This window comes from Nelumbo lutea, chromosome 7, assembly GCF_056320005.1.
Source record: "Nelumbo lutea isolate HS-2025 chromosome 7, American lotus-T2T, whole genome shotgun sequence".
Taxonomy (NCBI): Eukaryota; Viridiplantae; Streptophyta; class Magnoliopsida; order Proteales; family Nelumbonaceae; genus Nelumbo; species Nelumbo lutea.
In genome coordinates, this window is record NC_142690.1 from 35,572,591 (window position 1) to 35,588,481 (window position 15,891).

The 15,891-nt window shown below is 41.5% G+C and overlaps 1 protein-coding gene across 1 annotated transcript in view; it reads left to right on the forward strand.

Annotated features, from left to right (window-relative positions):
• The window catches only part of LOC148846077 (S-adenosyl-L-methionine-dependent methyltransferases superfamily protein), a 27,250-nt gene continuing 11,359 nt past the window's right edge, over positions 1-15,891 (forward strand). Inside the window, exons 1-2 of the mRNA XM_088956227.1 lie at positions 1-204; positions 335-817. Of these exons, the coding sequence (XP_088812353.1) occupies positions 369-817 (449 nt within the window). The 5' untranslated portion in view covers positions 1-204; positions 335-368. The remainder of the gene's footprint in view (positions 205-334; positions 818-15,891) is intronic.

Consider the following 15,891-nt stretch of genomic DNA (forward strand, 5'->3'; position numbering starts at 1 on the left):
GAGCCCATAGAGCGGTCTCTTCTGCATTCTGTAGTATTCTCAAAAAAAGTTTAGAATAGAGTTGAGCGAAACTGTGAATGTGGGGGCGCAGGGGAGAACTTTCGAGTGTTCGATAATCAGAGAGAAGAGAGGACTGTGTCTGACGAACAAGTTGGCAACTAGAGGAGATCAACCTCACTTAAGTCTGTCCGTCTTCCAGCTCTGGTAAGTTTCATTCTTATTCTTCTTAAAATGTACGAAACAGGACATCACCTCCTTCCTTTTCTTTTGTTTATTGGGAGTTCCTGGTTTTTCAACTGTTGTTTCTTACTTTATTGACAAACTCATTGAGCAGGGAACTGAATAATAGTGTGTGAGAGATTGCAAGGATGTTGCCAATGGATCCTGGAAAAAAGATTTCTTTTCAGGGCGGAATCTGTGATGGAGATTTGGTCATTGTGTATGAGAGGCACGACAGCATGAAGGCTGTAAAAGTACACGAGGGTTCAGAGCTTCAGAATCGGTTTGGTGTATTTAAACATGCTGATTGGATTGGGAAGTCTTTCGGGTCCAAGGTTTTCAGCAACAAGGGTGGATTTATTTACCTGTTAGCTCCCACTCCTGAGCTTTGGACTCTGGTTCTAAGTCACAGGACTCAGATTCTATATATTGCAGATATCAGTTTTGTGATCTCATACTTGGAAGTTATTCCTGGTTGTTTGGTTCTTGAATCGGGTACTGGTAGTGGTTCCCTAACCACTTCACTTGCAAGGGCTGTGGCTCCAACTGGTCATGTTCACACATTTGACTTCCATGAGCAAAGAGCTGCTTCAGCTAGGTGAGAGACAGAAATAACAGCACTTGATATATTCTTTTCTGATGTTTCTGTGCACTTTATTGACATTTAGAATGCCTTATGAGGATAATATTTATATTTACTGTGGGGTTGTCTTAATTCGTGTATTCTACTAGGTGCTTTTTTTTACTCCGTTTTTCATTTTTAATAGTGAAGGGTAATATGTTTCATCCCTGTAAATACAAGTGCCTATATATAGAAGAGATTATAAATTGGCAATCAGTGAAAGTTCAAGACAAAAAAGCATGATGTGCTAACCATGCTTTCCATACAAAGGGGTTTGATTTAAAACAAACTGTGAATGGTGGCGTCTGCTTTCCTTAGAATATCTTCTGAACGTTTGCTCTTGTTTGCAAATACTCGTGCATTTCTCTTAGAAAATATGAGCTATAGTAGCATGTTGAAGCAGTCCCCATTTTAGCTTTCTTTTATTGCCTAATCCCTTGATCTGCCAAGAAAAGAAAAGGTCCTCAACCAATGCTGGAGAACACCATATTCATCAAAAAAAAATGCTGGAGAACACCACATAAACTCCAAACATCTCCAAAAATGTGTCAAACAAGACTGACCAGATACCACAGTGGAGAAAACTGATGGTTTACTATTTCCTCCACCTCTCCTCACATTCAACATGCTATATCCTGCAATTGCATCACTATTTTCACAAGATGCTGCATTATTACGAACTTTCAAACAGTTTCTGTCCACACCGGGAATGCTACCTTGTTGTTACTCTCTCTCTCTATTGGTATTGGAGCTCTTATTTGAAACATGATATGCTGAATGTAACTAGAGTTTAATAACCTGAATATTAAATTGAAAATTTTGCCTAGTTACTTAAGATAGTCAAGTCAAGGGGCAGCTGTTAGACCTTGATGCTGTGCAGTCACCAGGAAGTCAACCTGTTCTTATGACAACTTGACTGAGTGGTCAAAACTCTTAATGCAACAGGTTCCACATATTATATTTTTTCCACTTTTAGCAACTTTAAACTATAATTTGATTGTTGATGGCAACACTAAAACTTTAGTAAGGAGCTAATGTCCCAATCATCATAGTGGACCAGTACCACTTAAAAAAAATCTTTTTTATTGGGAGGCAAATCATTTTAAAAGGAACACCTGTAAGATCTGTTATAAAAGAAGACCTAACTGGTGTTTACCACCTTATATGTGTTTTCTTTGTAATGTTAGCTGTGAAACTACCTTCCACTTACTAATATACTGACTCTTTGTATCTAATATTTGGGGAGTGGGGTTTTCAGTCTTTAGTTGTAGGTGGTCTCCACTAGGAGATGTAGATCACTTCTTTAAGACTTCTTTTTTCACCATTCAATACAAGAGAGGGAGGATAATGTGGAGGTGCACAAGGGAAGAAAGGTCTGAGACTGAAATCTAGGATCCATAGGGTTTGGGGACTCAAAAAGAGTTAAAGCTGATAGCTGTATTACAGGGGCTGAGACTGGGCAGATCCTTTGGTTATAGGAATATAGTGATGGAAGATGACTCCTTGGTAGTAGTGGGTTGGTTAAAGAACAATAGCCAAGGCTTGTGAAAGTATCGGTATATCATGAAAGAAATGAAAATAAATGAGCAAAGCTATAATAACTAACGAGGGATTAAGCTCACGAGCCATACCATGAAACTTTGGGAGAGAATAATCGAGCAAAGAATATGATATGAAACAAGTATATCAAAGAACTAATTTGGGTTTATGCCAAGGAGATCAATTGTGGAAGCCATCTTTCTTTTGAGAAGATTGTTCGAAAAGTTTAGAGAGAAAATGAGAGATCTCCATATTGTTTCATTGATCTAGAGAAAGTATATGATAGAGTTCCTAGATAGATAATATGGTGGGTCTTGAAAACGAAAGCGGTTCAAAATAGGTATATAGATCTTATTAAAGATATGCCATGTATGATGATGAAAAAACCAATGTTAGAACACCTATGGGAGAGACATCAGATTTTATAGTTATGATGGACTTTAACCAAGGTGCAGCACTTGGCTCATTTATTTATTTATTTTGAAAAAGGTAAGGTAAATTTATTGACTGAAATCAGAACCATACAAAGAAGCTCCCAGGAAGGAAGCAAAGGCTGAGAACAGCCTCTCAGCTTTCATTACAACTCAAATATACTAATAGACCTTAACTGAGACCCCAAGATGCTAGGATGGAAGCCTTTCACGCCTGCAGTCCAAGACACTAATTTTCCCACTGCACAAGACACAAGACTGTCCACCTCCTTTTCTTTATTTTGAAAGATTCTTCTGTTTCTCTCCGCCCATATGGAACTGATTACAGCTGCAGGGATAGCCCACCACACACTTCTAGCCAGCTTTGAAAGACCTAACATATCCCAACTCTTTAACAGATCTGATACCTGTTTTGGCATGACCCAGGAAATACCTTTAGAAGAGAGAAAATGATTCCAAATTCCTGCCGCGAATGGGCAATGGATGAAGAGATGATTGTTGTCCTCCTCTGCTTGACCACACAGCTCACAAAACATGTTTTGAATCAGAATTCCTCTTTTTGCCAAATTCTGTTTAGTTAGGTTTTTATCCAACACTACCACCCTCAGCAGTGCATTCACTTTGAGAGGAGGAATCTGAGTCCAGATTCTAGCAGCAGGAAAATTTTCGATTCCTCCACCAGCTAATCTTCTGGCAAAAGAATTTACAGTGAAACTTCCATCTGCATTCCACTTCCAGATCCATGAGTCTTCTTCCAAGGGGTTCAAATCTGACTAGAAAGCAATTGTAACAGATTCATCACTTGGTCCACTTCCCAATCTTGGAAAGGTCTTCTGAACGTAGGACTCCAGGCAAGACTATTCCCAATCAGTTCACAACAATCTGCCACCATTACATCTTGATTCTCTGCAAGTTGAAACAGGTGAGGAAACAACTCTTCAAAGGACCTATTGTTACACCATTTGTCTTTCCAAAACTTCAAGCGAAGTCCTGAACTCAAACACTTTGGATCAGAGGGTAGATTTCCATAATTTTCTTCCAAAGAGAGCAACCCAAGGAAGGAAGGTTCATGGTGGTTAACCAGTCCCCTCCATCTGTTTCATACTTGGCTGCAATTAAAGACCTCCACCAACTTGTTCTTTCTCTAGCAAATCTCCAGATCCATTGTCCCATTAAAGCTTTGTTAAATGTTTTCAGACTTCTCACTCCTAAGCCACCTCTTTCTTTTGGAGTACACACCTGTTTCCAACTGACTAAGTGTATTTTCTTTTCCTCCTCCCAACCCTTCCGTAGGAAACCCCTTCGGAGCCTTTCTAATTTATTCGCCACTTTGGTAGGAATTGCCGAATTGGGAAGAGAGAGAGGAAGTAGGAGGGGAGGTTAGACAGAGAACTCTTCAGTAGAGTGATTCTACCCCCCAAAGAGAGATATTTAGCTTTCCAGGACGTCAATTTCCTTTCCAATCTTTCCACCACTGGATCCCAAATTAGAGAGGAAGAGCACTTAGCCCCCAAGGGAAGCCCTAGATTCATTGTTGGAAGATACCCAATCTGACGAGCAAGAGCTTCTGCTAGAACTTCAAGATTCTCAACCTTCCCCACTGGAATTACTCTACTCTTGGCCCCGTTAACCTTCAAACCAAATCAACACCCCAAGCATGACCTCCAGTTGATCTAGATCTGCATCAATAAAACACAGTGTGTGATCTGCAAACTGAAGTAATTGGACCTTTTCTCCTCCTGGTACTGATTCAAACCCCTTCCACAATCCTTCTTCACTAACTCAGTGAACAAAAAGGGACAACATTTCCATTATACAAATGAGGAAAGGGGGTCCCCTTGTCTGAGGCCTCTAGAACTTTTAAAGAAGTCAGCTGATTCACCATTAACTAGCACTACAAATTTGGGGGAAGAAACACAAACTTCGATCTAGTTCCTCCATTTCTGACCAAAATTCAATTTTTCCAAAACTAAATCCAAACATTTTAGTTAACATGGTTGTAGGCCTTTTCAAGATCCAGCTTACAAATCAGCCCTGTTTTACCCTCCCTTCTCCTCGAGTCTATCAATTCATTTGCCACCAGGACATTGTCTAACATCTGCCTTCCTGGCACGAATGCAAATTGATTCTTTGCAATCACAGAATTCAGCACTGTTTTCAACCTTTCTGCTAGAGCCTTTGCCAGAATTTTCTAGAAACTGTTTAACAGACTGATGGGTCTAAAATCTTTAATGTTAGTTGCCCCTTCCACTTTAGGAATTAAGGAGATGAAAGTGGAATTTAGACTTCTTTCTAGAGCTGCATTTTGATGGAAATCTTGAAATACTTTAATTAAATCTTCTTTCACCACCTCCCAGCACTTCTTATAGAAAAGACTTGTAAGACCATCCGGCCCTGGAGATTTATCTACTTCCATATTCTTGATCACATGCCATATTTCAGCCTCAGTAAGGGGGCTTCCAACTCTCTTTGTTGAGAATCAGAAATCTTCCTAAACTTGAGATCTATCGGAAAAGGTCTTTTAGTCCAAATTTCCTAGAACAATTCTGAGAAGTATTTGGTGGCAATTAGCTTCATCTCATCCCCAACCTCTCCCACTAACTCCTCAAACTCCAACCTCTCAAGCTGATTAAATCTAATTCTTGCATTTGCCATTTTATGAAAAAAGCTGGAGTTCCTGTTCCCCTCCTTAAGCCATTTGACCTTTGCCCTTTGCCTCCACTTAATTTCATCTCTAAAAGATAGCTTGTCAATGGACATCTTTGCTTCCATTCTTCTCTTTCTATCTTCCTCTGTTAGAGGACTAGATTCCTCAGCCACATCCAACTCCTTGATCACTTCAAGGCACCTCTTTTTCTTTGATTCTGAGGTCCCACAAAACTCCAATCTCCAAGATTTCAGGGTTTCCTTAACTACTTTGATTTTTTTTTTTTTTTTTTTTTTTGCAAATTTGAACAAACTTGTGCCTTCTAGCTGGAATTCAGTCCATTTAGAGCTCAACAAGGGAACCAACCCCTCTTCAAACCACATATTTCCATCTTGAGAGGTTTTTTTTTTTTTTTTTTGGAATTTGCTTACCACATACCAACTGGATAGGAGCATGATCTGAGACTGGTCTTGGAAGGGCCACTTACTTTATGAGGCTAAAAGCATTCTCCCAATTCGGAGATATGAGAAATCTATCTAACTTGACCAACGTCGGGGACTCTTGGTTATTTGTCCAAGTAAATCGGGCCCCCAACAAAGGAAGATCAACCAGTTCAAAACCATTCACAAAGTGTGCAAATCTTCTCATGTCCCTTGTCTGCCTATTCCCTCCTTTCTTTTCTCCAAGAATCTGACCACATTAAAATCCCCACCTATTACCCAAGGAATAGAGTGCACCCCTCTTGCTTCAGCAAGGTCTTCCCACAAACTCTCCCTCTCCGCACTATTTGTTGGCCCATAAACATTAGTGAATTGCCCTTGAAAGCCTCCCTCAAATTCCAAGATTACCGTTATCGAAAAAACCCCAACTCAAGAAGAGACAAGCTTACATTTTGATCTATCACAGATCATTAAGATACCCCCCACACTTCCTCTAGCTAGTTTACTCACCCATCTTACCTGACCATCCCCCTAGACACCTCTAATTACTTCTTCTTCCACTGCATCCACTTTAGTTTCTTGGAAGATCACCACATTTGATTTCCATCTTTTAAAAAGATCACAGATCACCAACCTTCTCCTACCTGACCCTGACCCCCTCACATTCCATGAAAGAATTTTTAAATCCATTAAATAAACGAGAAGAAACCCCCACCCTTTCAATGACCCTTCCCCTCCCCCCCCTTATAGATCCCTCTCTCCCTTACCTGCCTTGTCATTCAAACCCCAGACAAACCTCACCATTTGTCTACTCCCCCCCCCATTTCCACCTTTTTTTGCATTCAGCTTGCCCTTCTCCTCTAACCATCGCTGTTCAATCTTTTCTAAATTGTTCACCGTTTCTTCCTCCATACCCTCAATTGAAACCCCTAAAAATTTTCCCAGCCCCAAAATCTTGGAACTCACCCATGTCAAGGTAGTTTCTGCTCCTTTACCCTTGTCTCCCTCTTTCCCATTAACTCCCTCTCCGCCCTCATATTTTTTCACCACATCCAAATCCCTGTCTCCTCCCACAATTCCCCCCTCCCCACCTCCAAGGAACATACCTGGTTTTCACCAACTTGAGGGCTGAATATCGTCTGGGAAGCTTGGGCTTCCTGACCACTTATCATTGCTAGTGGCATTATTTTTGCCAACTCCACTTCGGGAACCTGGATACTCGCCAAGGTTAGAGCACCATCTTCTTCATTACCACACGAAACTGGAGGAGTTGTCATCGACTGGTCTTGCCCTTCTGGATGTAGCGCTCGCAATCGTCTTCTCTATATCGGCGAGTCTCTTCCAATTGAGCGTTGAGAGCGGATTTTGCTACTTTCAAATGGTGGAAGAGGATGCATTTGGAGCCAATTTGGGCCGGTCAGAGCCAAAGTTCCAATCTCAAATTGGGTTTTCTGGGCTGGACCCAAATTTAGACGAGTCCAAACATTGGTGGGTTGGACCCGCCCCGGAATAATCCCAATTTGGGGTCTTAGAGGAGATGGCACTTCCTTTACTACCCCTCAAATTTCTCCATCCGATCCCAACCCCCTCCATTTGTCGTCCTTTTTGACTACAAAGAGCCCCCAACTGGCAGCAGGTTCAACTCCTGAAGGCATTCCATCAATGTCTCTTTGAACCAGTTTTTTGAATGGCCCACCTAGTTTTGCTCTTTCTTTGAATTTTGAAAATTATCCTGATTGTCTGTCAAGATCTCCATCTGACGGTTGTCCCAAACGGGATCAACTTTCGGATCCACCCGTACGACCTGACGGGACTGAATCTGATTCCTTTGTGTTTCTGGCCGTAAATTTGACTCTCTACCCTTCTACCTTCTCCCTTTCCGGCGAAACCCTCCCCCCACAGCTTTCCTCTTCTTCGTCCATAAGAACCAGGGTTCTACTCACCGACGAACCATCCCTCTTTTCCTCTAGTCCCCGACCCCTCTCCCCCTTCCCTTCCTCCCTTGGATCCCTTCTCTCCTCCCTTCTAGTCACACTCGGGCCTCTCTCCGTCCAAATCCACACACTGAAAGACAAATCTCTTGTCACAATCTCCACTTTGTTTGGGATCACACCCCCTGCCTTCACCTTCATTCTAACCCACTCGTAGGTTTTGATTTCTTCCAAAGAATCATCTGACCCAAGGAATCCTCCACAAATGTTTCTGATATCTTCTATTATACTTGGACACCACAGAAGCAACGGTAGCCCGAAAACCTTTATCCAAATTTCTTTCGGCTCACTGAATGACCCCAACTTCTCCGGACAATAGTTGAACATCGTTTTCTCCCACTACTCCAATGCAAGTCTATTTTGACCCCAAGCCCAAGGACCGTTTTGGATAACCCATTCCACCTCTTCTTTAGACAGGAAGATGAACAGAAACATGTCTTCAACAAGTTTTTTCACCCTCACCCCACCCACCGCACTCTAGCAACTTGCAGCCCAGGCTTCCACTTCATCTACCGAGCACTTCCTACCAAAATAGCCCACTAAACAGCCTTGTAGGAAGACCCTTCCTGCCCTTATCCCCTCCTCCATCGCTTCTAACCAAATCCTCGCCCCGTCCATCCTCTGAACAGTTTCTCCAAAGCTCGGCCAGACTCCTGCCATTGCCACTTTCTTGTATTAAAAATTCCTTCTGAAACTAGCACCCCTTCTCCCTGCGTTTAACCACATCTCCGCTCTCCACCTTCTTCCCTTACCTTTCCCGAACTAGATCTTTTCCATCTATAGGCAGCTCTCCAAACCCCAACGCTCACCGGCCTTCAACAAGGGAATCATCGTTCTCCATTGATGGTCACCTTCAACAACCACCTTTGTCACTACTCTCCTTCATCGCCACCAACCTTTGACGTCTCTCACCTTCGTCGCCACCCACTGTCGCCTCTCACCTTCGTCGCCCAGGCTTCCACTTCACTTGGCTCATTTATTAGCACTGGTCATGGATGAATTGACTAAATATATTCAAGAAGAGGTCCTATAGTGCATGTTGTTTGCTGATGACTGATGACATCATATTTATTGATGAAACTAATGACAGATTAAATGAAAAATTAAACTTATGGACGAATGGCTTAGAAACAAAATGTTTCAAGGTAAGTAGGACTAAAACAAAATATATGATATGTAGGTTTAATAACAATGGGAGTGAAAATAAGGTTATACATAGGATTTGAGACCAAGAAGTTGTGAAACGATATAACAGACTCAAGAGGACATATTTAACCCAGAAAATTACAAGTGAGCCCAATACATAGACGTCTTTGAACCTTTTGCTTAGCTAGACCATTTGCCAAATGGTTTGCAGATCTTCTAACCCAATTGACTTGAATCATCATTTCTTTAGATAGCCATTTCAACCTTCTATAATCATTCCTTAAATTCCAAGTTATTTTTTTGATAATTGAAAAGTTACTTCATTACCAAAATGGAAGCAAAGTTACAGCACCCCAAAGAGAGGCGCGAGGTGTGACCTCTCTTGAAAGTAAAAGTAAGTGTAAGAAACGACAGTACAGTATAGTCAAATCATTACAAGGTTGCCCAATACAGATGTTCCCTCAAGACCCCCTGTTTAGCGAAACCATCTTTTTTTGATCAATAACTTCGAAACTTTTATTGATTAAAATACTTTAGGATACAATGATAAGATACAAAAGAAATCAGCACGGTAAGCTGACCCAGTACAGATTACAAGTGTGCCCAAAACATATCTGTTCTGTGAACCCCTTGCTTTGCTAAGGTATCTACCAGACTGTTGGCAAATCTCCTTACCCATCTCACCTGAACTGACAAGTTCCTCGACATCCATTTAAATCTTCTGAATTCATTCTTCAACTGCCATGTCACCCCTTCTTTCTGCAACCATTTGTCACAATTTTTGAATCTCCCAAGATGATTAGTCTATTGATCCCCAACTCTTTGGCCTTCTCAACCCCATATACTGCAGCTAGAAACTCTGCCCTTGTCACATCACCTACCTCCACCGGACCAGAGTAAAGGGCAATGATGGAACCATTTTCATCTCTAATGGCCCCCTCGATGTCTGAAGGGCCGGAGTTACCCACACAACATCAAAATTTAGCTTCTTCCAACCCTCTGTTGGAGGGGACCAAGTCTCAACAGACTGTCGTCTCATAGATGATGAAGCAGCAATAAGTCCCCAAACCCTGAAAAAATCTTCAACCTTGAAAGCTGAAAACAGCTTCAAACTTTTTACCCAATGAGCCACTCCTAGTCATACCACTGATACCATTAGGGCTGAATAAGCCTTCCACCCTGCCAGGAGAGGACCACCTGCACCCAAAAAGGGAAGTAAACCAATTCCAAATAAAACTGACAAAAGGGCAAGATATAAGAAGGTGGAAAACAGTCTCACCATTCAATTTACACAGGACACACCAGTTAGGGGACAAGCACCAGTTTGGCCTTTTTCTTTGAAGAACATCAAAGGTGCAAATACAACCATGAGAAACTTCCCAACAAAAAGCACTGGCTTTAGGGGGTATAGGAGGGCACCAAATTTCTTTGACTGGAAAATGAGAAGAAGATTGTGCGGCAACCACCCTCCCCCAAACAAACTGCACTCAACAATCCTAACTGTTGACACTCCAATTCAACCCTGGAAGGTGAGATGGTTGACTTAGGAACTTAGAAATAGGCTTACTTTTAAACCTGGACAGGTCATAAAGAGAAGGAAAATTTTCACCCAAAGGAATATCCCCGATCCACACATCTTCCCAAAATTTGATTTTGCTACCAGTGGACAAGTCATACTTGATAAAATTTAGGAATGTAGGGAGAACATCATGGATGGCCTTCCAGGGAGCAGCCAAGTTAGCCCTACGGAGACATCTAGCATCCCATCCGTTGCTCGACATGCCATGAATGCTTGCAACCACTCTGTGCCATAATTTCTCATTTTCTTTTGGAAACCTCCAAAGCCATTTGCTAAGCAAAGCCTGATTCTTGAATCTAACATTCCCTATTCCCAAATCCCCTTCCTCTTTCAATTTCCTCACCTTTTCCCATCTAACCAAATAATTCTTCTTCTTTTCCCCAGGCTCCTAGAGGAAATCCCTCATGATTTTTTCAATTTTCCTCACTATCCCTTGTGGCATCCTAAACACTGACATGTAGTATATTGGGAGATTTGCTAAAGTGGATTTAAGTAAGGTTATTCTCCCCCCAATGAGATATAGTTCCTTTTCCAAGCCACCAACCACTTCTCAATCCTTTCCACTATCGGAGACCAAAAGCTAACAGATCTAGGGTTATCTCCAAGGGGTAAACCCAAATATTTCATTGGCCATTCACATTTCTCACAGCCTAGGGAATTTGCTAGATCTCTCACTTGATCCTCTTCAATATTAATTCCAACCAATAAACTCTTTGACCAATTAATCCTCAAGTCATTCTCTTAAAGAGTTTCACAACCAACCTCAGATTTTCCACTCCCTCCCTATTTTCTCCATCACTAAAGATTAGAACATCATCTGCGAATTGTAAATGAGTGACTAGCACATTATCGCTCCCAACTAACCATCCCCTAAATAATTGCACACAATTTGCTTTTGAAATCAATTTGCTTAGGGCTTCAGCAATCAGAGTAAAAAAGAAAGGAGAAAGAGGGTCACCCTGCCTAAGTCCATGGTGAAGGGATGAGAGATCCATCATATGGATGGCCGAACCCTACAGGTAGGTTGGGCGAAATTTCAAAAAATTTCCTCTCCCCTCATCTGGGAATCGTATTCCCTGTTTTAGAAAATCTGCATTTTCAGTGATCAATCTTGAACCCTAAACCAAACCAGATCTGAAACCAAAGGTAGGAGAGGGATATACCTGATAAAGAGAAATAGTATCTCCCAACGAAGGTGTTCACACCCAAAGAAAATCTCCAAAGACTGCTCCCACTGAAGATGACACAGTGTAGGGTGGAGTAGAATCAACAATGTTCTTCCCAAGAACCGAACCCTTCACAAGAATTTGATGGAGGCTGTGAGCACGACTTCAGATCAGCCTTTCTCCAAAGACTGATATCAAGAACTATTCTTGATCGCTCCTACTAGAATGGAGATCATACTGGTAGTTGATGACAAACAGGAGGAGAACGCAGGGAGAAGTCGGTGCAGTCACACTGTAGCTGTCTTCTCTCTCTGTTATCTGAGATCTGATATCTCTGGGTGGGTTGGAGTGAATTGAATGGTTTGCCCCCTCCTCCTTTTATAGACCTAAAGAGATCAATTCCTAATCCCATTAGGAGTTTCTTAATTCAAATCCTCATTTGAATCTGGACTCTCTTTAAGTGATAAGGATAGACCCTTATCTTATCTGCAGGTTAGATCAGCTCTCTCCTAATCTCATTAGGAGGTTTCCAGATCCAAATCTCTATTTGGATCTAGACTCTCTGAGTGGATGGGGATAACTCCCTATCCTATTTGTTGATCCAAATCCCAGATCCGCCCTTCTTTAATTAGTCTTACTAAACCAGTTCGAAATGGGCTTTAGGCCCAATAAGTCTTATGTGCTCAATAAGCTTCCAAACTGCTGCCTAGTTGGGCTTCTTTGTATGGCGTGGGACCCAAACATTGATCTACACATCAGCCACATGGGTTTAGCCCAGCCTCTGTTACAAGGCCTAGCCGAATATACTGTTATGGACAGTGAACCCCCTGAGCCCATCACATGGGCTCCTAATGGGCCCAACACTTACACTAAGTGGTCCCTGGGCCAAGCCACCTTATAAAAACCCAGGGACTGTGGGCAGATGCAAGATTAGCCCATCAGGTATTATCCTCAATGGTCTTACACTTAACCTCTCAGCCCATAATGATCAAACACTGCCTGACAAGAGAAGACCTCTCCCTCGGCTGCAAAGAACAGTGCTGCACTCTCTACTCACATGGATCTCGGGAATATAAACCTTTTGCAAATATTTTGAAACCATAATATATATATGTATATCCGAATATAAATATATTTTGCAAAACAAATTTCAACGATTGAAATCGGCTACCGGTAGTCTTGGTTTCCATCAGAGAGAGTGCATCCCTGATCATTACCTTTGTTCGAAAAATGGGCTGATCCTGTCACTATGATCACCCACTTAGATGAATTCTCAGACTGCCCCAACATACCTAAGTTTTGACCCCCTCTAAGAATCTCATTGATTGACATATCAAAGACAACCCAATCCGACACCTAGTGCAGTATCATAATCGAGTCTAGGGGTCAGGTGTAACTTTCCAGTTTTGCCCATCAATCTCCAAGGTCTAGGGCAATACTAGAACTTTGGTCCAGTTCAGGGTTTCAAGTAAACCTACATTGCATGTGCCTTGGGTCTCACCTTGGCGGCTGAGACAAGCCACCCCAACCAACTTGGCGGCACACCAGTGTCAGCCTTGGCAGGATAAATCTCCCCAGACTTATCCAACGGCTGTGAACATTCTAAACTAACATGAGTCTCATAAGTGTCCAGTTTAAGGGTATTACAAAGAAACACACCACAAGAACATGAATCAAATATGTACTTTATTCATTTACAATAAATGTCATAATGTACATCATTCTGATTGGAGCTAAGGGCATACACTGTCTAATACATGGAATCCTTCAAAGAAGTCATACACTGGCCCATCAACTATTACAGAAAATTGACAAGTTTGTAGACACCCCATGATCCATTTACACCACAAATTTCTAAATCCACATTTCCTCATAATTTTAATCAAGAAGTTTCAATCCACTAAGTCATAGGCTTTTTCCAGATCCAGTTTGATAGCCACTCACTTTCTCTTTAATCTCTTTTGGGCCTCAACGCATTCATCGGCAATTAAGATCTGATCAATTATCTGTCTATCCTGCACAAAGGCCCCTTGAGCTTAAGAAACGATTGGAGAGATCACCTTTTTAATCCTTAGAGACAACACCTTTGCTATCACCTTATAAATACTAGTGACTAGACTTATTGGCTTGAAATCCCCTAGTTGGTTGGCATTATTCTTCTTTGGGATTAGAGCTAAAAAAGTAGAATTCATTCCCGAACTTATCACCCCTCTCCTTTGAAATTCATTAAACACTTTGATCAGATTTCCTTTAACTATGTCTCAACAATCTTGATAAAAAGCCATTGTGAAACCATCTGGTCCTGGTGATTTTGATCTATTCATAGAAAAGATTGCTTCCTTAATCTCTCCCTCTTCAAACCTTTTTTTTCAGAAATTGGACTTCAGACTCCTCCAAAGTCTCCCTCTTCAAACTTGTTTAGCGAAACCATCATGCATAGCATGTGTTGACCTTCTCACCCAACGTGAACTAACATTCATGTTGCTTGTTAACCAGCTTGCCTTCTTTAGGAAATCCTTGTAGCACTGAATTGTTGAGCTCAAGTCTGTTAACCAGCCCACAACCACCTTAGAATCTCCTTCAATTAGGAGATGCTCCACTCATATTTGATTTTCTATCTGAATACCTTGTAGAGCCGCCAATAGCCTTGACTGAATCTCCTATTCCCACTAGACCAGAGTACAAGGCCAAGATGTTGCTGTTCTTATTATCTCAAAATCCCTCATATGCATAAGGGGCCAGGATTTCCTTGACTAATGCCATCAAAATTCAGTTTAACCCAATCTTCAGGTGGCGGAGTCCAATCTACTATGACCTTTTCTTTTCTGGATGAGCTGTTTGCCACTATTGACCAGTTTCTCCAAAAGTCATCAAAGGAAACACAACGGAAAAAAATCCAAAGTTTTCAACCAGTTAATTGCCCTTGTTAGGATACATTCCTTGACAAGTAAGACACTTCGTTCCTTTTCTTGAAAGATTCTTGCATTTCTTTCTTCCCAGATTATCCAAAGTGTAGCAACTCTAATACGTTTCCACATAGTCCCTCTTCTAGTCGACCACACAAAGGTTGACAGGTCAAAAAGCGGATTTACATATGAAGGCCGGTTCCACCTACATCCAAACAAGGCAAAAGTCCAATCCCAAATAGCAACAACAAAAGAGTAGGAAGTTAGTAAGTGGAAGCAATCCTCACCATTAGCCTTGCAAAGAATACACTAGTTAGGGGATAAGAACATGAAAGGCTTTTTCTTCTACAAACAATTTAAAGTATTGATCTTCCCATGTAACACTTCCTAGTAGAACAGAATAACCTTAGGGGGAATAGGTCTAGTCCCAAATTCCTTAATTGAATAGACACCTTGAGCATGGGAAGAACAAAGGGCCTTAAAGAATGAAGCACAAGTAAAGAAGCCTTTGGGGTGGGGAAACCAAATCCTCTTGTTTGACTTTAGAGGATCCAAACAAACACTATCTAGGATACGAAGAAGTTCCAATACAACATCAAGTTCAGCATCTTTTAAACCCCTACGGAAGCCAAAAATCCAATTCAAAGCTAGAGGGGAGAAAAGGGGAAGGAAGAAAGTGGGAGACAACCTTATGCTTAAATGAGGAGATAGAGTATAGTGAAGGGAACAGGTCCTTGAGAGATAAATTACCTACCCAAACATCGTCCCAAAATAAAATAGAATTCCTAAACAAGCATCATACCTGACAAAGTTTAGAAAAAGGGGTAGGATACCTTGAATTGCTTTCCAAGGAGTGGTCAAAGTAGCCCGACGAGAAACTCCAGCATCCTGGCCATTCTCCAGACAGTCATGAATATTAGCTATCACCTCATGCCACAACCTCTCTTTCCAAAGGCCATCTCCACAACCATTTACCTAACAAAGCTACATATTTTAGAGCCAAATTCCCTATCTCCCATCTTATTAAGTGATCATTTTTCTCTCCCCTAGGCTCCCAGAGGAAGTCCTTCATTAATTTCTCTAATTTTTTTTGCCTACCTAGAGGGTATCTTGAACACAGAGAGATAATAAACCGACAAATTAGCTAGAGTGGCTTTAAGCAAAGTTACTCTATCTTCTAGAGATATATAACTCTTTTTCCAAGA